General features: G+C 49.0%; 2 protein-coding genes and 1 pseudogene across 2 annotated transcripts; all 3 read left to right on the top strand.

Annotated features, from left to right (window-relative positions):
• LOC117191424 lies at positions 1-25,053 on the top strand (annotated as a pseudogene).
• Positions 1,730-2,388, top strand: LOC117190748. The gene is made up of 2 exons (XM_033395811.1): positions 1,730-2,101; positions 2,161-2,388. Exons 1-2 carry the CDS (start codon positions 1,925-1,927, stop codon positions 2,362-2,364), a joined length of 381 nt encoding a protein of 126 aa, XP_033251702.1. The 5' UTR covers positions 1,730-1,924; the 3' UTR covers positions 2,365-2,388.
• A 292-nt stretch (positions 25,054-25,345) lies between the features above and the next one.
• On the top strand, positions 25,346-26,107 carry LOC117191425. Its single transcript, XM_033396296.1, has 3 exons — positions 25,346-25,357; positions 25,526-25,639; positions 25,725-26,107. The coding sequence occupies exons 1-3, from the start codon at positions 25,346-25,348 to the stop codon at positions 26,055-26,057; spliced, it is 459 nt and encodes a 152-aa protein (XP_033252187.1). The 3' UTR covers positions 26,058-26,107.
• Positions 26,108-26,510: the final 403 nt, after the last annotated feature.

Here is a 26,510-nt window from a genome sequence, read left to right on the forward strand (position 1 = left end):
GGATCACGCGCTTTTCCAGCCATGTTGGCAGCCAGCTGCAGCGCCCTGCTGCCCAAGCACCCAGCGGACCTCGCCTCCATGCTGTCCCATCAGCAGTTCGCCATGAGCCGCATGATCTCCACCTTCGACGCCCGCGCCGATGACTCCGCGCTGATCAACGACTGTTTCAACCACTACCTGAACGACCAGAGGGAGGTCATCGTTAACTACAACCAGCACTATGCATTAACACCGCCCAGACCTCCAGGGAAGCCCTGACCGCCGAGAGCGCCTCAGAGCGTCTGAGCCTCCTGGACCGCACTAACGCCATGTGCACGAGCCTTACCAATTGCGACGCCGAAGTCGATGGTTTGAAGTTCTTTGACTGCTACCGACTTGCCGTACGTATAGGTTGAAGTTTTCTTCAAAGAAATCCCATCTAATCTGACAACATTTCAGTCCTCCGACAGCTACAAGACCATGTTCACCTTGAACAGTGACTCCAACCTGGACTTTAACCGCATCAGCGCCAGTTACATCGAGACTGACCTGACCGACTGCGTGGATATCGCCCGTGTGGAATATGCCCACGACATGGACTCTTGCGATGAGCACCTCACTGTTTGCTTAGCTGGAGGAGAGGTGCCTTCCACAGAGAGTTCCACAGCATCGACCAAAGAGAGTTCTACAGAGTCGTCAACAGAGAGTTCCACTGAGTCGTCAACAGAGAGTTCCACTGAGACTTCAACAGAGACGGAAGCTCCCATCAGCACCGCTGCTCCTTCTACCCCTGCTCCTTCAACCGCTGTTCCTTCCACACCTGCTCCTTCAACCGCTGCTCCTTCCACCCCTGCTCTTTCAACCGCTGCTCCTTCAACCGCTGCTCCTTCAACCGCTGCTCCTTCCACGCCTGCTCCTTCAACCGCTGCTCCTTCCACCCCTGCTCCTTCCACCCCTGCTCCTTCAACCGCAGATCCTTCCACCCCCGCTCCTTCAACCGCAGATCCTCTTCCCACTAATGCTCCAATCACCGAAGAGTCACCGAACGCACCAGAAGAGGATATTGAGAAGGCCTTGCCGATGGCTCACAAGGGAACTTGGCGCCTCTTTAAGCGCTTCTTCTAAGAAGCTAAGGTCGTGCTCTGTTTCAACGATTCCCAATTTAATTATTGCGCCCATGAGGAAACTGAAGCCAGAAATAGGGCCTAAATAAAACAGTTGCTAAAATGTAGAATACTTTTCAGTTCTCCTCGAAATTGCTGTTGTCCGTGCCTGCACATTGGGGATACGAGTATTTTCTTACCGACGTATCTTGAGAAATTCGGTTAATCGAAGTAGATAAGGGGCAGAACTCACTCGAAGGTCTACTGGCTACCAGAACGTGTAAGAGATCGGATTAGACAGGTTTGAGCTACGGAATAACACTTGCAATCAATGAGAACGCCAGCAAAGAGATAAAGAAACACCTGAACTTGTCAAATGCTGATACTATACTCATAAATTGTGTAAGCTAGTGGTACAGTCCGACCTGGCATCGAAGAACATTTGAAACATTATTATATTCCTCGAATTTTTTAAGTAATTCTGCTTAGCAGTTGAGTACTTTTCAAGTAGTTGCGCGGGTTCCGCTTCAACAAGCCGGACTGTATATTTGTTGGGCTTCGATCGGGACAATAAAATGGATGGGGGAATTGCTAGGAACTGATCAATTAGACACTTCCCGGGCAATACAAGATACTGGATTGAGTCCGCTATCGGGGCAGCAGCACCGTCGAGGCGGCATTTGAGATCTGCGGCCAAATGAATTCAGTACGAGAACACAAGCGACTAGGCGAAACCATCTGTCGCCAAATGCGGCTGGCTCTGCTTATGCTGGGCCTATGGGCGGTGCGGACGCAGGCCCTGGGTTTTGACTGGCTGACCCCTATGCCTGACATTACCATCGATGAGTGCCTTTGATCTGTGCGAACAGACGGCCAACGAGACGAAAATTGAGCTCTGTATAGACGAGGAGGTGGAGCGACTACAAATTGAGCTGGGCGCCAGCGAAGTGTGTGGCAATCTCCACATCTGTGACACCCTGGAGAATGATCTCGATTACTTCAAGTGCATCAGCGATAATGTAAGTTGTAGGAGTCTAACTTCTTTCTCTGTCTCTAATCCACCATTTCAATGCCGCAGGGGAGTCGCAATATTGTCATTCTCTCCGAAATCACATACAATTCCACCAGTGCTGTCACGCGACTTCGGGAGGACTACGATGATGTGTATCGCACCTATCTACTCTGCACCCTGGACGCCCAGAGGAACTACATGGAAAACCTGCGTGAGGCCTACACGGAGATCAGCCAGTTCCGACTCGACGCAGGCGATTATTTGGATTAAAGAGCACAGATATGTGTGGTAGATTAACCCAAGCTTCAATGTTCTTCACTCTGCTGCAGGCATTGGTCCAGGTCTCGAAAGACCCGGTCCGTCCCCTCCGCATAGCTGTGCTCGGTGCGATTCGTGCACAGGTAGTGCTCCACATCGATGGTGCTCAACTGCTGGGTCAGGCTGAGGGCATCCTCTGAGGCGTTGTATGAAATAGTATACACAGTGGCCAACTGCTGCTTGGACTGCTTGGACAGATGGGGGTTAGATTCAGGCTATACCTTGCCGGCCAGCTACTCACCATTTTGGCAAAGCAGTTGAAGAAGTCCAAGGCGTCGGAAATATCCAAACAGTGGTCTATAAATGCACTTATGCCCATGGCAGCTTCCCGAAGTTGATTCTGCGCCGCACTGACATTCGTGTCCAGCGACTGGCGTTCACTTGTGGACTTCTCCAGGCAGCTGCTGTAGCTTTTCGACCAGGTGGTACCCTGGCTCTCCAATTGTGGCAAGTAGCGAGCGAAACATTGCTTGTGGTGGTTTCATTGGTTTCCAGATAGGAGAACAGGTTCTTCACAGTCTTGGGCTGTTCATCTACTGCCTGCAAGGAAAAATTACTTTGGTAAATTGGCTGTCCGCAAATAGAAAGGACACGAAGCATTGCTTGGTGGTGGTTTCATTGGTTTCCAGATAGAAGAACAGGTTCTTCAGAGTCGTGGGCTGTTCATCTACTGCCTGCAAGGAAAAATTACTTTGGTAAATTGGCTGTCCGCAAATAGAAAGGACACGTCTTCAGCCTACCCCCAGGCACATCGCTGGGACCAGACCCAGCACCAGCAGTATGATAATAGCCGCAGTTGTCATGTCTCTGCTAACGCTCGACTGACATTGATGCAAGGTTTGTTTATATGCTGGCTTATCGGACCTTCTGCAAATATCGATTCAGTGTCTCTAAAACTGTGGAAAATATGTAGCATACGTTTGTGCGAGAACAAGAAAGTTAATACCTTGAGTGACATGTTCTAAGATTCGTAAGCTGTTTGCAACGCACTGCAGGAGACATCTCCGGCCCCATAACATTACGGTTATTATAAATGAAAAGATAAATAAGGGACTTGCATGGACTAGATCCAAGGGAAAGTCTGAAAATGATTGAAATGCTTTTCGATTCCCAGTACACGGTTTGATTTGACTTTTGACCGTACTTGTTTTTTTTTGGGAATTCCTATAATAATTGGAGCCAACGACTTCCACTATAGATCTATTTTACAAAGCCCAAAAGCTGCCGGATTCCGTTGGACAAGTTAAAAGTGATGGACATTTTATTGTAAGCGCTCCCGCACTCCTTATCAGTCGTTAACGCTTTCTCGATTTGACCCTGACGACACATGAATGGCATCCACTCGATTGAAATGCACAAGCAAAGCAATTTGGGACTCCGGGTATTACGCATACAACTTAATGCTTCCTAATTGATGGCCGCCCAACCGCAGACTAATTGCAGAGACAGAGCAGAAAAAATTCACGAAAATTCACTAAAGTTCATCGAGGCAAACAGATCAATCATCCGCCCCCAGTCGCGGCGGTACCATCAAGTATATAAAGCTTTGGAGCTTCCTGGCTGCCACCGACAGTAAAATCAGAACCACCGAACAACATGAAGCTTCTCAGCAGTGTGCTAATCCACGCCAGCGTGCTCGTCGCCCAAGTAATTAGCCCCCCTCCATCTCCCTTCCCCATTCGATCTCGGAATTGAGGGCAGTAGAGAATTTCCAATTGATTCGCAGGCCAAGCCGGGAGCCGTGCAGACGCAACTGCAGAGCGCCCTGGACCAATACCTGGCGCACGCTCAGGACTTCGATACCACCATCACGGCCGACGTGACCACGCAGTGCTTCAGCTTGTATTTGCCGATGCTGAACGAGGTGGCTGCCACCTTCTCTAGCTCGTACAAGTCCTGCGTCAATACCGCCAGCGCAGAGGCGGCCAATCTGACCACTCAGGCCGCCAAACAGCAGACGATCTTCCAGCAGGAGGTCACCTCTCTGCAGTGCCTTCACCACCTGCGACAGCGACAACGACACGAGCACCTTCTTCACCTGCTACTCCAAAGCGGTGAGTACCGATCCCGAGGGCCAGGGCGGAACAGTGCTCTGCCTGTACTGACTCCGAACTATGCTCCGCAGGCCAAAAGCGACGTCTCCCTCATCTACGATATTGCCACCAATTCCGCCAGCTCGGCCAGCAGCCTAAGTGAGAGCATGAAGGCAATTCAGGCCACGGAATACCAGTGCACCAACACCACCGAGAGCAACTACGTCCGTGACACGGCCGCCACATACGACCTCCTCGACAGTTGTCTTAAGTTGTCCCCCCGTCTCCACTGCCGCGCCCTCCCCTTCTACCAACGGCCCCGTGGCTAGCTCGAGCGGGGCTCCTACCAGTACTGTCAGCACTCTGGCTCCAACAACGGACGCTCCGGCCAGCAGCGCCGTCCCAGTGACTACCGCTGCCCCCGGCACTTCAGGTAATGTGACCACTCCTGCTGCCGGCACCCCAGCCGCAGCATAGGTCCATCGTTCGTTCTCTTTCGTAGTGATCAGACGCGTTTTTGTTTTGCGCTCCGCATTTTTTCCTTTTGTTTTGAATAAACAGCCGGTGTTTTCCTAAATAAACCTTAATTAACTTCCTAACCAGCCAACAATCTGGAAACCTATTCTATTCCGCGAGTGCATGCCTTGATTTGTGTTAAAACATTATTTAACTTATTTTTTTTCGGCGTCGGCTTGTAGTGTTTGTGTTGTTGCAGTGAGTGAGTACGATTAAATGGCTTAAATCTTTGCTCTAAACTGTCTGCGAAGATATCAGCCTTTTGCTGACTGGAGTAGCACCAACCGCCTGCTGGATTTTTAATTGGCGATTTAGGCATGACTACTCTTTTAAATCGGCTTGTAAGCTTCCAGAGAGTATAGTTGAAAGATGCATCGGGGCCAGCTTTTTCTAAAATGTTATCAATGCTCGTCTGCTTGACTTTTGCAAACGGTTTGATAGTCTCAAGTAGATTTGATGAACTCGAGTATCACCCGTTCTCGCATACTCTCTTCTTACTCTTCTTTTCAGGCGCAGGAGTGCTACGGCACTTGGGGGAAGAGTATCTTGTCGTCGTTGGCTTGGTGAACATTGGTTTACAGGCGCAGCAGAAGATGCAGCCAATATTACGTTTCTCATAAATATCGAGATTGCTACTATCTAGTTCGGCTTGAAATACTTCAACGCAAGAGCCTCGAGGGAGAATTTGTTGCTTCATAGTTTTGATTTGAGGAGAATGATGCACTGATGCTACAATTGGCAGGTGATCCGAGGAGAGTTCATATTTAGTTTCGACTGACAGCTTGTTTTGCGCAATCCCGTTGACAATGAAAAAGTCGAGAGCAGAAGGTGTAAGGCGAGTGTTGTATGAGAAGAAAGTTGCCTCGCCAGTGGCAAGGATTTCGCATGTGCTACTGACGATGGCCTCTTGCAATCGCTTCCCTCGACAGCATGATCTGACGTTACCCCACCATGGGTGCTTTGCGTTAAAGTCACCGCCTGCGATGAATCTGTTCCCCAGGCTAAGAAAAAGTTGCTCAAAATCAGTTGTACTCCAAGGTTGGTTGGGTGGCAGGTATATTGAGGAGATCTTGATGCATCCAACATTAGTCGGCACACTCACGCTGGCAACTTGTATGTTTATCTTGGACATAGGTTCGTTCTGAGTATGGGCAATGGACGATCGTATGAACAGAGCAGAGCCACTTTTCGATGTTCCACTGGGATGATCAGCGTAATATTGATCGTATCCTGGTACGAATGCTCTCCGACCAGGGCGCATATGTGTCTCTGTTATCAACATTACATCGATTTTATTAGCATTAAGGAAAAGTCTAAGTTCTTCAATGTTCTTGACTAGCCCTCGTGCATTCCATAATCCGATTTTTAATTGAAGCTTGTTCATTTTGAAATAAGCTTCTGTACCAGGTCGCGGAAGGCTTTGTTTGCCTCCATCGTATCCTGTATTAGTTTGAACATTTGATCCATTCTACTATTAAGGTCGTTTATAGCTTTTTCTAATATTTTGAATTTGCTACTAAAATGTTGATCTTCAGCACCATAAAACAACCGGGAGCTGTCATGTAATGTGTTCACGTTAATATTTTTCTCTGCACGCGGTCTTGTTATGTCTGCATAGGAGAACCCACTCCTCACATTGGCATTTGAGATGACTTGCGATCCGACTGGGTGGTTTTTATTTTTGCTACTGGCAGGCATTCCATCTTCTGGTAGTCTGGCTGTCGGCTTAAGCTTCTTGCTGAGTTCAATTCGGACTGAACAACTTTTATAGCTAGATAGGTGATCTTCGCCGCAGTTTGCACAAATGGATTTGTTACTAAGACTTAGTTCGCACGATTTTGATCCAGTATAGTGGTCGCCAGAGCATTTTCCACAGACTGGCTTTTTAAGGCAGAAGTTTCGCGTATGTCCAAAATCTTGGCATCTAAAGCACTGCACCAATTCTTTACTGTGCTTTGCCTTAATTACTGTTACTCTGTGCCTTCCAATTTGAGTAATCTTAAGTGCCTCTGCAATATTTGGTGTTTTCTTTAGGTTCACGTAGAACATACTCTGTCTTGTTTTTAAGTTATTTATTTCATGATCATCCTCTTCATTTATTTCAATATTACGCCAGTTTGGCTTCCTGGTCGGTGAACGTGTGCTCAATTAAGTGTTTTGGTACATTTGGATGGATATCTCGAATAATCAATCTGTACGGCGTATCCTCTCTCAACTGATGGTGCCAGAATTCACAGTCTTGCTTCGTCAGCATTTCAATAACTGTTCGAAAAGCTTGGGAATTTTTTGCATATATACGCGAATCTCCAAATCTGGATGTGCGAATGACATACTCATCAGCTGGAATTACAGAATTGAGGGCGTCTTCGAGTTTGTCCATTTTATTCACTTGCGGCACGCAAATAGCTGGAGGCTTAGGCACTATGCTTGGCTGCTGCTCATTGCTAGCTTCGTTTGCTACTAGCCCATGTTGCTCTTCTTCGTCCAGTTCTATGACAGATTCAGCTTCTTCAGATAGCGCTGCATAGCGATTATTTAGAAGTGCTACTGAAGGGGTAGTAGCAGGTGTAAAATTTTGGCGGCCCTTGAATGCGTGATTTTTTGGAATAGCTGGGTGTGTATTTTTTTGAATTGTTTTTGAGACTTTATCAGCTCTTTTTTGCTTTTTACTAATAGAGACCATCGGCATCTGAAAGCTACAATCTTTTCCTTGGGATACTTTTTTGGCTAAGCTTGAAGTAGACGCCTCAGCTCTCGAGGTGCTCGGTACTGAACATATGCTGCCAGTTACGGTATTTGCCATTGAGTAATTCGCTGGACATTTCCCTGTTGAAAAAGATAGTGTGCTCGTGGTAATAGTGCTTGTAGTCGTTGCGATCAAGCTACTATTGTAGTTAGGCGTTCCAATTGCCTTATATAGGTCTTTAGACAAGCTGGCACGCAATTCTGCAGGTGCACCAGCTATTTTCCTCATCTTATCAGTCGCTGAAAGCTTATCACTAAGCTGGGAATGATCAGGTGAGTCTACGTCCATTTTTTGGCACTTCACGAAATTTGCTTGTTACAAATTTGTGATTGCCTAGCATCAAGAATTCTTGCTGCTAAGAAAAGTTGAGCTTTTGTTGCCCTTCGTTTGCGGCTGCGCGCAGGGCGAGGGCAAAAGCTTGCCCGCTGTACGACACCTTACTTCGCTTACTGTTCTTTGTTGTTCTCGTGTTACCGACACCGCTACGCAGTTTCTAAAAATAGAATCTCGTGCGAGATAAGCACACAGAATGCACTTTGCGATTATTTAGAAACTTCAATGCGCGACACGTCCGTCTTCGACGAATGTATGGAAAGAACTCCATATATTATGGTTACACTTCAAATTTCAACACTTTTGCTTAAGCATAATATTTTGTGATTACAAATCCCAGTGGAACATCGAAAAGTGGCTCTGCTCTGTTCATACGATCGTCCATTGCCCATACTCAGAACGAACCTACGTCCAGGATAAACATACAAGTTGCCAGCGTGAGTGTGCCGACTAATGTCGGATGCATCAAGATCTCCTCAATATACCTGCCACCCAACCAACCTTGGAGTACAACTGATTTTGAGCAACTTTTTCTTAGCCTGGGAAACAGATTCATCGCAAGCGGTGACTTTAACGCAAAGCACCCATGGTGGGGTAACGTCAGATCATGCTGTCGAGGGAAGCGATTGCAAGAGGCCATCGTCAGTAGCACATGCGAAATCCTTGCCACTGGCGAGGCAACTTTCTTCTCATACAACACTCGCCTTACACCTTCTGCTCTCGACTTTTTCATTGTCAACGGGATTGCGCATAACAAGCTGTCAGTCGAAATCAAATATGAACTCTCCTCGGATCACCTGCCAATTGTAGCATCAGTGCATCATTCTCCTCAAATCAAAACTATGAAGCAACAAATTCTCCCTGGAGGCTCTTGCGTTGAAGTATTTCAAGCCGAACTAGATAGTAGAATCAACCTCAACACGGAAATAAAAAGTCCCGATGATATAGAAGATGCAATCTCGATATTTATGAGAAACGTAATATTGGCTGCATCTTCTGCTGCGCCTGTAAACCAATGTTCACCAAGCCAACGACGACAAGATACTCTTCCCCCAAGTGCCGTAGCACTCCTGCGCCTGAAAAGAAGAGTAAGAAGAGAGGCCCCGATGCATCTTTCAACTATACTCTCTGGAAGCTTACAAGCCGATTTAAAAGAGTAGTCATGCCTAAATCGCCAATTAAAAATCCAGCAGGCGGTTGGTGCTACTCCAGTCAGCAAAAGGCTGATATCTTCGCAGACAGTTTAGCCAAAGATTTAAGCCATTTAATCTTACGTCTGCTGTTACACGAAGGGCCGTCGAGCTACAATTGGAAATGCCATTTCAAATGTCCTTGCCAGCAAGCCCAGTCTCATTTCAAGAGGTGGTGCAGCAAATTAAGAAGCTGAAGGCCAAAAAATCCCCTGGTGAGGACCTGCTGGACAACAGGACTTTAAAACTTCTGCCTAAAAAAGCCCTGCTATTTATAGTGCTGCTCCTCAACAGCATTCTTAGGATAGGACACTTTCCTACCTGCTGGAAGATGGCGATAATCTCCATGGTACCTAAGCCAGAAAAACAACACACAGAAGTCGATGGCTACAGACCAATTAGCCTGCTCTCAGCGCTAGGGAAGATGGCGGAAAGTATGATACTGAACCGCATCATGCAGCTTGAACCTGTAAAGAAAAAAATTCCAAAGTGGCAGTTTGGATTTAGACAAGGTCACGGCACGCCAGAACAACTTCATCGAGTGGTCAACTTCGCGCTTGATGCAATGGAGCAAAAAATGTATTCGGTAGCTGTGTTTATGGACATTCAACAAGCGTTTGACAGGGTGTGGCATGACGGCCTCCTCTTTAAGCTGAGAAACATATTGCCGCCGCAGCTATTCCAGCTGGTGAGTAGCTTTCTAATGGACAGAAGTTTTAGAGTTGTTGTAAATGGAGCAAAATCATCGAAGCGCCCAATCTGTGCAGGCGTCCCACAAGGCAGCGTTCTTGGACCAACGTTATATACCCTATATACAGCCGATATGCCTTCCTCAAGGGTAATAACTGGGTTGGACGAGGACGATGTGTTGATAGCAACCTACGCGGATGACACTGCAGTGCTGACCAGAAGTCCAAGCATAAATCTAGCTACGGAAGCTCTGCAACAATATGTGAGCAGCTTTGAGGTCTGGGCTCAGAAATGGAACATAGGCATCAACAGCAGCAAATGTGCTAATGTTACTTTTGCTACGAGAACACTTTCTTGCGGAGGCATTAATATGCTGGGCTCCACACTTACGCACAAGTGCTCGTACAAATACCTGGGTGTTGTACTCGACAGGTCACTAAATTTCAAAACCCATGGTTCGACAGTCGGTGATGGCGAAAGCGGGAAAGATGGCGTGGCTACTTGCACCAAGAAATAAGCTGTCGCTGTACAGCAAAGTCACGATATACAAGTCCATCCTCAGCCCCATATGGAAATACGCACTTCAAGTCTACGGCATCGCGGCAAAAACCAACTTAAATAAAATTAGAGTTGCTCAGTCAAAAATTCTACGACGAATATGCAATGCTCCATGGTACATACGAAACAGCGACATCGAGAGGGACCTAAAGGTTCCCAAAGTGGGCGATGTTATACAATTACATGCAGCATGGTACTTGCAACGACTTGGTGGTCACCCTAATGCGCTAGCCAGACGTCTAATTAACCCGCCAAGGAAAAGAAGACTCAAAAGGTGTCATCCACTGGATCTCCCTACTAGATCCCTCCTATAACATCTCATTAACTTTTTGTAAATATTGTAAATAATGTATGTACCTACTCCATATATGTAACATTAAGTTTATGTATGTATCTCCTGTGATCAATTGTTTTTCCCCTTAAATGTAAAACTAGATTAAGTTGCCACGAAAGGTAGCAGTAAACTTGTTTACAAAAAAATACAAATTTTCCACATGAAAAAAAAAAAAAAAAGTGAGTGAGTACGCATTACATTGCATTGCAGTCCGCTCTCTTCTGTTAGCTTTTGTTGTGTTATCACTCTCTCCCTATCACCTAAACTTAAATAACTGTTCTTTCTCTCTCGCTCTCGTAACTTTCTGTTCAGTAGCTCTCTCTCTCTCATTAGCTGCTGCTGCAACTGTTCTCCTCTCCTCCTATTAGCGTTTGTCTGGCACACTGGTTTGATAGCCATTTATTTTGAAATATTATTTGATTCTAATTTTGTTCAATTTCTTATTATTGTGATGTACCTATTTCAGGCTGAGGTAAGCTCAGTCCCGTCCAGTGTTCAATCCACAAGAAATTTGTAGGAATGTGATGCAACCTTAAGGGCGTCGTCAGGGGGCGGCCTGTCGTAGAGAGGTGGGTCGGGGCTAGAATGGGCGTCGCTCGTCGTGTATACGAAACGACTGTGTGGACTCGGGGCGGGGCGACGTCGGTGCCCCGGCTAATTGGGGTGAACTTACGCAATCGGGTGTTTTTACTTTGATAATTTGACACTTTATTGTATTTCTTAGCGGTTTCAATGAACTTATTTTTAATTGGGCGCCGATGCCTTCTGGTGAGTTCCGGGTACCGCGTCTGTACTCCGGGCCGGGTCTCTGCGTAAGTTGCTATGGTACCACGTCCGTACTCTGAGCCGGGTCTCTGCGTAAGTCGTTCTTAGGTTCTCGTCGCCGTCTTTTTATAGGCCCGTATTGCTGGGTCGGCGGGTTTGACAAATGCACTTCCGCGTCGGGGCGCACTTTGCCGTTCTTGTTGATCGTTGCAGATTTTGGCGGCGCCGACTTTCCTCCGTCGATGAACCCGGAAAACCGCACTCGGCCGATGGCCTGGCTTGGGGTGGGGGAAAGCTCGTGTAACCTGATGTCTTTGGTCATCGTTCTAGAGTCGGCGCGTGTTGATCGTTGGTTGCTTGCGGAGGGGGCGCTTGTTGTGGGGTGCGGTGCGATGCGCTCATTATAGGTCGGTGGACGGATTGTATCGAAACCTTTTAGGTTCGTTACACCCTCCCCTTTCTTCCGCGGCGAGAGTTACGAGGACTCGCGGGTCGGGCTCTTGTGGTTTCTTCTGTGGTCTGCGTTGGGGGTTTCCTCGTTCTCTTCGCTTCGTCGGCGGATTTGTGGGGCGCGCGGTCGTGAGCGTTACGTTACTTCTCTCGCTGGCGTCGGCGCTGTTCGATTAATTGGTGGTCGCGCGGTTCGCTGCGCTTGCATTCTCGGCGGTATTGTGCCATCGGCCTCGTTTTTATGCCGGTGCTGTCTTTTGGTCGGGTGCCCCAGGTTTCGCTGACTCAGTGGCGCCGTGGTTGGGGCGCCGGGTTGAGGTCTCGTTGCTTTCTTCGTGGATGTCAGCATTCTCGAGTAGGTCGGTGGGTTCTTCGGACTCGTGGTCGTGGAACTCTCTCAGGTCGTTGATATTTGCGGTTTTGTGTTTCCGGCTTTCGCGGTGTTGTAATTTGGCGATGTTTGGTGATGGAAAACTCTTGACCCGGTAGGGGCCGTCGAACTTCGGGGCTAGCTTTGCCGCAAAGCCCTCGGCGGCGTTTGAGAGGTGGTGTTGGCGTAGTAGTACCAACGATCCGACGGCGGGGCGCCATAGTCGCCGGCGGAGGTTGTAATGTCTCCCTTGTTCTTGACTGGCTCTCTTTCAGCCTCGTCGCTTTGCTGGTGGCCGTCTTTGGCGTACTCCCTGTCCCGGGCGTGACTTCGTCGTAGAGGGCGCCGGGGAGTCGGGGCTCTCTTCCTTGCAGGAGGAAGGCGGGGCTGAATCCGGTCGTCTCGGAGACGCTGGAGTTGATCGCCAATGTCATCTCGGGTAGGAGCTCGTCCCATGTATTCTGGTGGTCGTCGACGAACTGGGCGATCAACGTTTTCACAGTCCGATTGGCTCTCTCCGTCGGGTTTTTTTGGGGCAATACGGGGCTGTGTGTTGCAGCTCCACGCCTGCGCTTCGCATGAATGTTCTGAACGATCGGCTGGTGATCTGGGTTCCGTTGTCGCAGACGAATAGTTTCGGCACGCCGAAGCTGCTCAGTATTCGTTCTCTGAAGGCTCGTTCGAGGTTCGCCGTTGTCGCTTTCTTGAGGGGTACCAGTTCGACCCACTTGGAGAAAGTGTCGAAGAATACCAGTAAGATGGTGTTCCCGTGCTTGGACTGTGGTAATGGTCCGACGAAGTCGGCACACAGGGTGGCGAAGGGTTCTTCGGCTTTACGTGTGAGCATCCTGCCCACGGCCTTGCGCTGCGTGGCTTTGAACTTCTGACAGATTACGCAGCCCTGCACGTACCGTCGCACGTCTCTGTGTAGTCCTGCCCAGTAGTATCGTTGTGTTGTCCTCAGGATGGTTTTCCGGACGCCAAGGTGTCCTGCCGTTGGTTCGTCATGGCATTCGCGGAGTACTCTCGTCCGGGCGTTTTTGGGCACGCAAAGTTTCCACGGTATGCGGTCGTCGTCGTCGGCTCCGTGTCCTAGATAGCGGTATAGCTGCCCATTTTCGAACGTGTAGTCTGGGTACTTCTGGGGTTCGTCTTGGACTTGTTGGATCCTTTGTTTAAGCCAGGTGTGTCGTCTTCCTCAATGCGGGAGAGGGTCTCCACTGGTTGTTTTGACAGTGCGTCGGCGACTACGTTCTGGTTGCCGGCCCGATAGTGCACGTCGTATTGGTATTGCTGTAGTTCGAGCGCCCATCTTGCTACTCTACCGTAAGGGCTCTCGAGGGTGCCAGATGATCGGTTATGACGTCGAATCGGTAGCCTTCGAGATAGCATCGCAGTTTTCGGATCGCCCAGATGACGGCAAGGCATTCCTTGTCGGTGGCCGAGTAGTTTTCTTCTGCCTTGTTGAGGCGTCGACTGACGTATGCGATGACCCGCTCTTTCCCTTCGATCTCTTGGGTGAGGACCGCGCCTACTCCAAGGTTGCTTGCGTCCGTCTGCAGGGAAAATTTGACGTTAAAGTCAGTGCAGGCGAGTACCGGTGCGGTGGTGTGCAGTGTTTTCAGATCGTCGAAGACGTCTTGTTGTTCTTGACCCCATGTCCATGCTTTCCCTTTCTTCAGCAGCAGTGACTTTGGTTGGACTACGGTGGCAAAGTTTGGGACAAATCTGCGGTACCACCCGGCCATGCCTACGCATTGTCGTAGCTCCTTACGGTTGGTCGGCGGCCTCAGATCCTTTACGGCTGCGATTTTGTCGGGGTCCGTGTGGATACCTTCTTCGCTGATCATGTGGACCCGGTATTTTATCCTGCGTTGGAAGAAGGCGCACTTGTCCGTGTTGACCCGTAGGTTTGCCTTCCGCAGTAGTGCGAAAACTTCTTTCACGTTGTTCAGGTGTTCCTGGAAGCTTTTCCCGACGATGATGATGTCGTCGAGATATGCGAACGCGAATGGTTCCATGTCTGCGCCGATAACGGCGTCGAGGGTCCGTTGAAACGTGGCTCCCGCGGAGTGTAAACCGAAAGGCATTACTTTCCATTGGAATAATCCTCGGCCGGGTATCGTGAATGCCGTGGCTTCCCGGCTGTCGCGGGCCATTGGTATCTGCCAATACCCGTTTTTATACCCGATACTCAAAATGAGTATTGGGGTATGTTCGGAGCAGAACCCAGCCGATTAGCTGCTTGCCGAATAGCACCTAATTCTTGGCCCTCAGCCGCTTATTTTGTTTGTTACTTATGTCTATGTCACTCATTTGTTTGTTAAAGCTTTGCGCTTGCTTGCCCTGCTAAACGCTCTCTGCCAGCTCGCTCTTCGCTATCTCCGCTTTGCGTCTGCCTACCGACGTCGGCCGAGCGAAGCTGCGCTTAGCGATCGGAGCGGCAATGTAAAGGGAAGGCAAGCCACACTTGCAATTTGGATGTCACGCATTAAAGAACATATCGTAATTTTATTTCTGCGCCGAGTTTTGTTTAATTCGAAATAATTAGTCGGCCGATTGGGGATAAAAAACATTATCTCCACATAAAATTTGGTGACCCCGACGTGATCTCTGAGTTGCAGTGTCAATTAATAATCATTCGCGATCGACATTCGTTAGCCCTAGCAAATTTTCGGCGGTTAAGCACAATTCGGTGCTAAAACACACTTACATACACCTACATACACGCATTGCTGGCTATTAATTTCTCTGTCGCGACAATTCGGTCAGTGCAGTGCGGTAGGCAGTGCAGCGAACTCACTAATACACACAAGCGGAGTACAAAGCGGAATCGGACAGCTCGCACAGCCGCACAGCTAAAGGCATTAGCTGTAATCCCTTTGCTTTCGGTTCCCACGTTTATACGTATACAGGGTGTCTTTTTCGGTCGTGCTGAGTGACTCTTTTAAAACCTCAACATGGCAGCACCAGAGCCTACCAATGTCGCGAACGCAGCAATGCCGAGTGATGTAGATTTCTACAAGCACAAGGCCGAGTCCATCGCGCGCCAACTAAAGGCCATGGATCGCTTTCTTACCAAGGAAGAGCTTGCCGAGTTAGATGAGGCAGAACTTCAAGCTCGCTTAGAGCAAATCGAGCGAATGAATGCGGATTTCGATGCCGCTCAAACGAGCCTTGAAAGGCTGGATTTCCTGCAGTTAGCCCATGATGCCCGGCTGGACTTTTCGAATGTTTATGTCAAGGTTAGGTCCAGGCTGTCGCGGGAGTTGATGGCTGCTCGCACGGTAAATGTTGCCAATTCAACGGCTCGGCATACTCTCGAGGGGAATTCGTCGTTGTTCGCCTATAATAGTATAGGCCGTTCTCGAATGCCCGAGTTGCAGCTTCCGCGATTCGGGGGGAACTACATGGATTGGCCAGAATTCCACTCGATGCTCTCGACAATGGTGCACAAAGACCATCGTATACCAATCATCGAAAAATTCCAATATCTTCGTGGATGTCTAGATGGTGCTGCGCTGGATACGATTCGTTCCTTGGAACTTTCTGAGGAGAATTACGACAAGGCGTTGAATTTACTAATGTTGCGATTCGATAATAAACTGTTACATTTTCAGGCACACGTCAAGGCTATTTTCGGGCTGCAAGGGGTGGAGAAGGGCTCGGCTATCGGCTTGCGCGCGCTCAGCGACAAAATCAATTCGCACTTGCGTGCACTTCAGACCTTGGCGACCCCGCAGGAGATATCCGATGGGTTGCTGATCTTCATCATAGGCACGAAACTGGACCACAAAACAAAGGAGAAATGGGAAGAGAACTTGCCGACGTCAGGATTGCCTCGGTGGTCAAGCATGGCCTCATTTCTGGAAGCGAGATGTCGGATGCTGGAGAATTTAGGGAAAAGTCTCGAAACAAGTCCTGGTCAACAGGTGGGAGAAGACAAACCTGTCACCCTTATCACCTCCAGTAACGACCATCCTAACCCCATATGTAACCATTGCAATTCCTCCGAGCATTACATATCTAGATGTCAGGCATTCCTGAATCTCTCTGCGTTTGAACGATACAAGGAAGCAAAGAAGGGCCGCTTGTGTTTGAACTGCCTCAACAAAGGCCATGAATTGCAGAGGTGCAGGTCAGGACTTTGCAGGCATTGCCAGGCCAAACATCACACGCTACTCCACATTCCATCGGGAACTGGCGCTTCATCTTCCTCTTCACCGGCCGAGGAATCGATCCAGCAAGAGGCCGCGACTGTGCTTCTAGCAAGTGGGTGTTCCAGCCCTCCCCCCTCGATCCAGGAATCTCAGCCTAGCCAGAACGTGTTGCTACCTACTGCCCTCGTCCATGTAACAGATCGTTATGGAGCACTTATCCCATGTCGTGCCGATTGCTGCGTTCGACGATCATCCCAGCGTAGCCGCCAGCTGCTCCCAAGCAAGCATCTTCAAGAGGGCCGTTGGAAAAATAGCGGTTCTGCCCCTTCAGGATGGATCTGTTGAAAGCCTTTGCCTTCCAACGGCGGGTGAATGTTCGGAGCAGAACCCAGCCGATTAGCTGCGTGCCAAATAGCACCTAATTCTTGGCCCTCAGCCGCTTATTTTGTTTGTTACTTATGTCTATGTCACTCATTTGTTTGTTAAAGCTTTGCGCTTGCTTGCCCTGCTAAACGCTCTCTGCCAGCTCGCTCTTCGCTATCTCCGCTTTGCGTCTGCATACCGACGTCGGCCGAGCGAAGCTGCGCTTAGCGATCGGAGCGGCAATGTAAAGGGCAGGCAAGCCACACTTGCAATTTGGATGTCACGCATTAAAGAACATATCGTAATTTTATTTCTGCGCCGAGTTTTGTTTAATTCGAAATAATTACTCAGCCGATTGGGGATAAAAAACATTATCTCCACAGGGTATATTAGATTTGTGGTAAAAGTGGATGTGTGTAACGTCCAAAAGGAATCGTTTCCGACCCCATAAAATATATATATTCTTGATCAGCATCAATAGCCGAGTCGATTGAGCCATGTCTGTCTGTCCGTCTGTCCGTCTGTCCGTCCGTCCGTCTGTCCGTCGGTCCGTCTGTCCGTCCCCTTCAGCGCCTAGTGCTCAAAGACTATAAGAGCGAGAGCAACGATGTTTTGGATCCAGACTTCTGTGATATGTCACTGCTACAAAAATATTTCAAAACTTCGCCCCGCCCACTTCCGCCCCCACAAAGGGCGAAAATCTGTGGCATCTACAATTTCGACGATACGAGAAAACTAAAAACGCAGAATCGTAGAAGATGACTATATCTTCTAGAGTGCAAAGTCTGAACCAGATCGTATTATTAGTATAGCCAGCATCAAGAAAACAATTTCATTTTTTCTCGCCCTGTCTCTCTCTAACACACACGTAGCATAGGCGGCTTTGCTTAGAGTAAAACATTAGCGCCTAGATCTCAGAGACTATAAGAGCTAGAGCAACCAAATTTGGTATCCACACTCCTAATATATCGGACCGAGACGAGTTTGTTTCAAAATTTCGCCACACCCCCTTCCGCCCCCGCAAAAGATGAAAATATTCACAAATCTCAGAGCCTATTAAGGCTAGAGTAACCAAATTTGGTATCCGCACTCCTGTTAGATATCACTTTAAAACGTATATCCTAAAATTTCGCTCCACCCCCTTCCGCCCCCACAAAGAACGAAAATCTGTTGCATCCACAATATTGAGGATACGAGAAAACTAAAATAGCAGAATCATAGATAATGATCATATCTATCAGATTGCTGAATCTGGATCAGATCAGATCATTTTTATAGCCAAAAGGAACAAATCAATTTGCACTGGCTACGCAGCCCCCGACGTCACGCTCAGACTGATTTTCTGTCTCTCTCGCAAGCACTCCTTGTCGTGTCGTTTAATATTAGCGGCGTCTGCCGGAGGAGAGCCATACTGACTTAGTACCGGGTATAACCGTAGAGTTGCGGTGTCCGCAGCAACTCACAACGTTCCCCCTCGTTCAGGTCTAGGGTCGTGATGAAGTGGGCATTTTGCAGTCGCTCTAGTATGTAGTTGATCCTGGGTAGCTGGTACGCGTTCGGGATGGAACGCTCGTTTAGCTGCGTTGGGAGCCTTGGAGCTGGAGGCGTGAGGCGCCACATTGTATTGTGGTTTCAATGGCGCACAGGAAATCCATCCCTATGATGGCTTGCTCTACCATATTGGGTAGTACCAAGAGTGGCATCTGTACCTCTTGTTCGTCTAGTTTGACGCGCGCTAGCAAGATCTGAGTTATCTCGCGAGCCGAGCCGTCTGCTAGGCGTATCGGGACGCATGCGGCTCGCAGGTCGTTGTCGCGGCCGAGTTTGCGGGCGAGGTCGGCGTTGATGAAGCTTCGGGCCGCCCCGGTGTCGACCGTGGCTTCCGCGCGCCGTCCTCCGATGGTCACTCTCGCCATTATCCGGCCGTCGTGTACTTGTAGCGGGTTTCTTAGTTGGTTGTCTGAGGAAGCGTCGTGACCGGCTGTTCCCTTGTCAGCTGGGGACGCGAGTCGTTTCCCGACGGGTCCCGGCGGCAACAGCCCACGGTGCGCGTTCCGCGCCTGCCGCATTCCCAACAGAAGAGGATCGATGGGTTGATGCAGTCGCGAGAAACATGTCCAGCTTCTCCGCAGCGTCGACAGGCTGCGCGTGGGGTGGCGATGGGGGGGGTGATCATTCTATGTGCCGTTTCCTGTGCTGGAGCGCCGGCCTGGTGCGGCTTCCTTGCGGGTTCCGAGGTATTCCAGTGAGGTTTTCGGAATTGGGCCCGATTCGTCCCGCTTTCGTTTTGTTGTGCCGTTGGCCGCGTGTACTTGGGTGGTTGTCGAGGGGGGATGAGGGTCGCTGGTACGTTTCGTTCCTGGATACTCTCGAACTCTGTGGCCAACATTGTTAATTGCGCCAGACTTCTCAGTTCGTGCCTTCGCACGTACAGCTGGTACGCCGGGAGGGTGTTGTCATAGATCCGGCTAAGTTCCTTGGCTTCGTCGTACCCGGCGTGGTGCATGAGCAACCGGAGCTCGATGACGAAGTCCTTGAACGGTTCGCCCACCGCTTGTTTGCGGTCCCTGATCTGGTCTTCCAATTGCTCGAAGTACCGGGGAGGCAGGAAAAAGGCTAGGAATTCCTGGCGGAAATCAGCCCAAGAGGCGCTCTGGAGTCGGCTGGTGCGGAACCAACGGTTGGCTCGGTCGGTGAGGAGCTCTGCCATGGCTCGCGGCACGTAGTTCATGCCTACCCCGTACGAGAGAGCACGCTCTTCCAGCAGTTCGACGAACGACAGTGGGTCGTCCTGCCCGTCGAACTGGATTCCCCACTTTCGGATCCGATCCGCCATCTGTGCGGCGTGACTGTAGTAATGACCGTCTGTGGGGCCATTTCCTCCTGCTTTTGGCAAGATTCTTCTCATGGGCGAAGACCTTGGCTCCGGGGGCGGGGGCTTCGGTAGATCTTCGACGGTTATCGATGTCGGTGAGGTGCTGGCTTTGCCCTCCATGACTCCTGGAACTTGTAGGCTGAGTTTGGGGTCCGTCTTTCGCTTCTCTGTTAGTGCTGAGATGTCGGGCTGGGGCGATCTGGCGTACTGCCGCTCGAGCTCTGCCAACCCGACCCAGGCATCGTGTTCGAGGGGCCCGGCGACTAGTTGGCGAAATTTCTCCAGGACTTTAGCTCCTCTCGGCGGCATTTGTGTATCCAGCCGGTACTCACCCCTGGGTTGGCGACGAATTCTCCAGGGTAATACCCACTGGGCTGTTCCTCTGCATGAGATTCCATCGCTTCGATTGTTACTCGAGTTGGCTGTTTCGATGGGCTTGCGCTTTTCCTTCACTAGGGCACTGTGTAGAGCTTCGCGGCTGACGCTTCGAATTTCTTCTCGGGGTGACAGCACTGTTCCCGTTTCTCTGTCGCTGTGTCGCGCTTTCGTCTGCTCGTTGCGCAACTCTTGCCGTTGGTATTGTGCGAGGTCGGGGTTTTCTTTGAGTCGTTTTCTTTTGTTCTTCTCTAGTGGCCGTGGGGTTTTATTCCACAAACCCTCGCTGACGTTCCCTCAGGTCCCTGCTCGGGCGCCACTTGTGATGTACCTATTTCAGGCTGAGGTAAGCTCAGTCCCGTCCAGGGTTCAATCCACAATAAATTTGTAGGAATGTGATGGAACCTTAAGGGCGGCGTCAGGGGTCGGCCTGTCGTAGAGAGGTGGGTCGGGGCTAGAATGGGCGTCGCTCGTCGTGTATACGAAACGACTGTGTGGACTCGGGGCGGGGCGACGTCGGTGCCCCGGCTAATTGGGGTGAACTTACGCAATCGGGTGTTTTTACTTTGGTAATTTGACACTTTATTGTATTTCTTAGCGGTTTAAATGAACTTATTTTTAATTGGGCGCCGATGCCTTCTGGTGAGTTCCGGGTACCGCGTCTGTACTCCGGGCCGGGTCTCTGCGTAAGTTGCTCTGGTACCACGTCCGTACTCTGAGCCGGGTTTCTGCGTAAGTCGCTCTGGTACCACGACCGTACTCTGAGCCGGGTTTCTGCGTAAGTCTTGGTACCACGACCGTACTGTGAGCCGGATCTCTGCGTAAGTCTTGGTACCACGACCGTACTGTGAGCCGGGTCTCTGCGTAAGTCGTTCTTAGGTTCTCGTCGCCGTCTTTTTATAGGCCCGTATTGCTGGGTCGGCGGGTTTGACAAATGCACTTCCGCGTCGGGGCGCACTTTGCCGTTCTTGTTGATCGTTGCAGATTTTGGCGGCGCCGACTTTCCTCCGTCGATGAACCCGGAAAACCGCACTCGGCCGATGGCCAGGCTTGGAGTGGGGGAAAGCTCGTGTAACCTGATGTCTTTGGTCATCGTTCTAGAGTCGGCGCGTGTTGATCGTTGGTTGCTTGCGGAGGGGGCGCTGGTTGTGCGGTGCGGTGCGATGCGCTCATTATAGGTCGGTGGACGGATTGCATCGAAACCTTTTAGGTTCGTTACATTATGGAGTTTTCTGTTGTATGTGCCAAAAAATTATGCAATAAGCAGATCACCCACGATCAGCCGCAAAACGTGCTGGATTTTCTGGCCTTGTGAGTGATGCCATTTCAAAGCGTAATGGTTTGCACTACAGTTGCGAGGCATGCCGTGCGGTGGAGAAAGACATGGTGGCTTTCATGAGGCAGACGCGGAAGGGCTTTAAGAAGCTGACCGTTGGCTTTAAAAGGCAATACGATCGGCTCCGAGCCATGGAGTCTCAATTTGGCAGTCTGCAACTGTTGAATGAGTCTCCAAGGCGTAAAAAGGTCACTCCGCGGGATCTGAAAGTGCCAACCGTCACTCAGCCGTGCGCCGCCGAAAAATTGACTCCGACCACTCCAAGTGTGCAGCAGTTGATCTCGTTTGCCACTCCAAGGGCAACGACAGCTGCTGGCGATGCAGATTCGGTAGCCGAATTCATCGCCTCGGAGAATGTGCAGCCAAGTACGTCTGCAGCGTCCGTGTCCGTGGTGTCCGCAAGCTCGCTAGTTGTCCCGTCCATCCCGATCCCACCAGTAAATAGACGTTCCGGACCTCCGGATATTGCCACCACGGGTACTAGGCCTGTGGTGCCCAAACCACTGGTGGGACTCCCACCAAAACGACAAGTTTTTGTCTCACGGCTGGCCCCTGATCTCACATCTAATGATGTAATTGCTTTCATTCAAAGCAAAATAAAAGCCGTGGGTTTAAAGGTGGAGAAATTCAACTTCTCTTATGCCAGGGAGATAGCCTCGTTTAAGATAAGCATCTCCCCAACTCAATTTGACACCATTTTCTCCGCCAAATTTTGGCCGCAGCATTTGGTGGTGAAGGAGTTTAAGGCTAAGAAGAAGAATAGGCCCCCCATATCCCTTACAAATCTTTCCAGTGTGCCACCCTCAACCTCAACCTCAACTTCCTCTTCCTCAACTTCCCGTCTTGCTTCCACTTTTCCAAAAAACTAAGTTCTCTTTTAGTAACCTATCAGAATGTAAGAGGCTTGCGTAGTAAGCTCAGCATTCTTTTCCGGGATCTGTGCTTTGTATCGGATCCGACCATAGTGTTGTTAACCCGAGCCCTTCCGCTCACTATACCTGAAGACGCCTACCACCCTACTTTCGAGGTGTCGCTAGATATAGGACCAACTGTATTGGATCGGTCGAGTAGGCTACCTGAACGTGTCCGCTGCTTTCGTAAAGCCGAGTTTGCGAAGCTTAATAACCTCATTAGGGATTTTGATTGGTCCGCTTTGTACGTGTGCACTGATGTCATAAAAGGCACAAACATTTTTTACAATGCTCTTGGCACATTTTTTGATTCTTGTGTCCCGCTTTCTTGTCCGACTAGATCAGGAAAGCCCCCTTGGTTTACCAAAGAGTTATCCAGGCTAAAAAACGTAAAATCAAGACTTTATAAAAAATTTCAAGAAGTGGGTTCTCCTACTTCTCACTCTCGCTATGTAATAGCTCGGTCAAACTTTTCAGTTCTTAATGCTCAATGCTATAAGAACTACCTATCTCGATGCAGGATACGTTTTTCTCAGGACCCTAAACAGTTTTACTGCTTCGTAAACAGTAAGCGTAGAACGTTGATGGGTGTGCCATCCTCGCTATCATTTTGTAATAACTTACGTCGGCAAATAATGATCAGGCAATTGCCGATCTTTTTGCCCAATTTTTCCAAACCACCTATTCTGAGGAAAGCTACTCTGGTCATCCGTACCCATACGGTTTACCGAGGTCGAACGGCATTTTCAGTCCCTTGTTAAATGAATGTTCTTTACTTCATGATCTTCGACTAGTTAAGTCGGTGTTTCAACCGTGTCCAGACGGGGTTCCAGGTTGTGTACTCAGGTACTGCGCCAAGGCTCTGTGTGGACCTTTGCTTAAACTATTCACCCTGTCCATTGATTCTTCTTGCTTCCCCCCGATCTGGAAGGAATCGTTTATAATTCCTCCCCATAAAAAAGGTAGTAAGTCTGTTGCAAAAAATTATAGAGGTATAGCAAAGTTATCCGCTATTCCTAAAATGTTTGAGAAGGTTTTAACTCCGCACTTGCAACATCTCTGCAAGTCACTTATGTATATCTCCAACTCAGCATGGATTTATAAGGCGGCGATCAACCACCACGAACTTGTTAGAGTTTACCTCTTTCATTATTAAAGGCTTCAAGGTAACTTACAGACGGATGTTATTTACACCGACTTTAGTAAAGCATTCGACTCTGTAAAACATTCCCTTTTAGCGCATAAACTTGACCTTCTAGGGTTTCCGCCCAACCTCCTGAGATGGATTTCTAGCTATCTTTGTTCCAGGTCTCAAAGAGTCCTCTTCAAAAACTCCCTCTCTTTACCAGTAAAGGTTTGTTCGGGAGTACCACAGGGCCGCCATCTAGGCCCCTTACTCTTCACACTCTTTATTAATGACTTGCCATCAGTATTAACATACTCTCGAGTACTTATGTATGCGGATGATGTTAAACTCTGTGTCCAGTACAAGGACATTTCATTTCATTCTCGCTTGCAATCCGATCTCAATAACTTTCAGTCATGGTGTTGTGCAAACTTGTTACACCTTAATGCCTCGAAATGCAAAGTTATGACATTTCATCGTTCTAGCCCTTTGTTGGCTCCCTACACCCTATTTGGTGGTTCTCTTGAGAGAATTACCCTGGTGGATGATCTGGGTGTTATGTTAGACCCCAAGTTAAAGTTTTCCGAGCACATTTCTACCATGGTAAAAAAGGCCATGGGCGTGCTTGGGTTTATAAAGAGGTGGTCAAAGGAATTTGACGACCCCTATATAACAAAGACTCTCTATACCTCGCTTGTTCGTCCGATCTTAGAATACGGCTCCTGTGTATGGTGCCCTCAGTACAAAGTACACCAGGACCGTATAGAATCAGTACAGAAAAACTTTTTACTCTTTGCTCTGCGGGGCCTTAACTGGGATGCGGGTGTAAGACTCCCATCTTACTCTAGTAGACTACTATTAGTAAGCCTCCGAGGTCGAACGGAACGAATCCTTAGTTCACCGTAGAAAAATGCTTGGTGTGATATTTAAGCGCAACTTGATCAGGGGTGACATAGACAGCCCTGATCTGTTGAGCCGCATAAACTTCACGATTCCTATTAGACTGACTAGAAATTTTATACCGTTGTTCCTTCCACTTTGTAGATCGAATTATTCCTTGCATGAACCGTTTAGGGTCTTATGCTCGGATTATAATTCCCTCTACCATATTATATCCACCACTAATTCTCTTCCTCTTATTAAATTACTCATCCTTACACAACTTTCTAGTAATTAGTAATTGTAGTGGTATTTGTACTTTGATTGCATGCTTAGTTTCTTAGTAAGTTTAGTGCTAATTTTCCTCGAATGTTAGTCTAATAGCTATCTTTCTTGCATGTTCGCGTTCGGTTCGACTACGCACCGCGCGTCATGCGGCAGCGCCCCGCGGTCGGTTGGTCGGGAGGAGGGCTGCGTTTTGCCTGGGATCCGCGCGTAACAGCCTTCTGCTGGTTTCACACGGGCCACTTGACGGTGCAGTAACTGCATCGCCTCTTGAAAGATGCAGTCATTGCATGTCAACGTCCAAGCAAATAGGTCCAAATCTGATATCCAATAAATGAGCATTCACAAATCGCATGCGACTATCAATTCGATTCCGCCTGGGGCCACACAATTGACCTTAACCAAATAGACACAGTGTTTATACGAGTACAAGGGTAATATTTCATTCTTAAGGATATTGTATGCGACAATCATATTAATTCTCATGAATATTTAAGAATAATTACTTATGAAATACGTAAGATGTGTAGCATTGGCAGGCTCTGGACTTTCCTTGGGAGAAAGCATTCAACGAACGAAGTATTCTGAGTGAAAAGTACGCGTATCTCATAGCAAAAATACCCAAATACATGCTCACCATGAGGGCATCAGTGCGAATGAAAAAGGCACATAAATATTCAATTTGTAAGCCGACATATCGGCCACCTCCGAGCTGCCCGCACATCGGCGATACTCGTACATTCAATTATCTCTTTATGTGGCCTTTGCCGTTGCTGTAGCTGTAGCTGTTAACGCTTTAAAGTGCGCACACACACTAGATTGTAGTCAGTCGAAGTTTGTTCTCAGACCACCAACGTAGTTTCGCTCTGCCAGTTGTCGTCGTCGTGGTTGCCGTGGCCATTGCCGGGCTGTGCGTGCTGTCAGGACTGAATGTAATGAAAATTGAGTAGAACAACAGCATACATGGCTCTCTGACAGTGGGAAACTACAATACTGTAAACGTTTATCCTTTATCAGGCAGCGCCTCTCGACGTGCAGTGCAACTGTGGGGACGCAGGAACGCAGCACTCAGCCGACGGCCTTCAGACCCAGACCCAGGCCGGTCCCGGCTGCCAGACGCAAACCTCCGAGAATGGCACCCAGAGCCAGAGCCAGAGTGGCAGTGGTAATTCTAGCCAGTCCCAGACCCAGTGCACTGTCTCCGACTGCGCTCCACTCACGCCCTTTCCACCGCTGTTCACCATGAAGCCAATGGAGCCCCTCACGTGGAAGCCATTGGATTGGGGGTCACTGCAACCCATTGCGCCGCTGAATGGGCAGCAGCAGCAACAGCAGCCCGATGTAGCTTAAGCTCTTCAAATGATTGTCCGATTCAATAAAGGCAGGCGAGTTGAGTAGAAGCCCCAGCGTGTGGTCCATTGGGTGCACCTCACTGACATATCCAGTACGCTAGTTATACCCGATACTCAAAATGAGTATTGGGGTATATTAGATTTATGGTAAAAGTGGATGTGTGTAACGTCCAAAAGGAATCGTTTCCGACCCCATAAAGTATATATATTCTTGATCAGCATCAATAGCCGAGTCGACATCTTAATCACTACATTTTAATCAAGTTAAAAGTTATTTTTAAATGGAGTGCGAGCGAAATATGCAAGTGCAATGCAAACATAGCAAAGGTCCTGCCGCTGGATCTGCATATGTATCTGCATCTGCAGCACTGCATACATATTTATCATCTGATTATTTCGTGGCGCATTCGTGACCAGCTTGATTGCACTGGCGGCATTTCGCCATTCCAGT

Source organism: Drosophila miranda (assembly GCF_003369915.1).
Source record: "Drosophila miranda strain MSH22 chromosome Y unlocalized genomic scaffold, D.miranda_PacBio2.1 Contig_Y1_pilon, whole genome shotgun sequence".
Lineage (NCBI taxonomy): Eukaryota > Metazoa > Arthropoda > Insecta > Diptera > Drosophilidae > Drosophila > Drosophila miranda.

What these genes read in the sequence shown, in the direction of transcription:
- LOC117190748 (XM_033395811.1), top strand. Translation starts at nt 1,925, where the DNA reads ATGAGTGCCTTTGATCTGTGCGAACAGACGGCCAACGAGACGAAAATT. An exon ending in TCAAGTGCATCAGCGATAAT is followed by an intron (nt 2,102 to 2,160) that starts GTAAGTTGTAGG and finishes TCAATGCCGCAG; the next exon opens with GGGAGTCGCAATATTGTCAT.
- LOC117191425 (XM_033396296.1), top strand. An exon ending in GCGTGCTGTCAGGACTGAAT is followed by an intron (nt 25,640 to 25,724) that starts GTAATGAAAATT and finishes ATCCTTTATCAG; the next exon opens with GCAGCGCCTCTCGACGTGCA.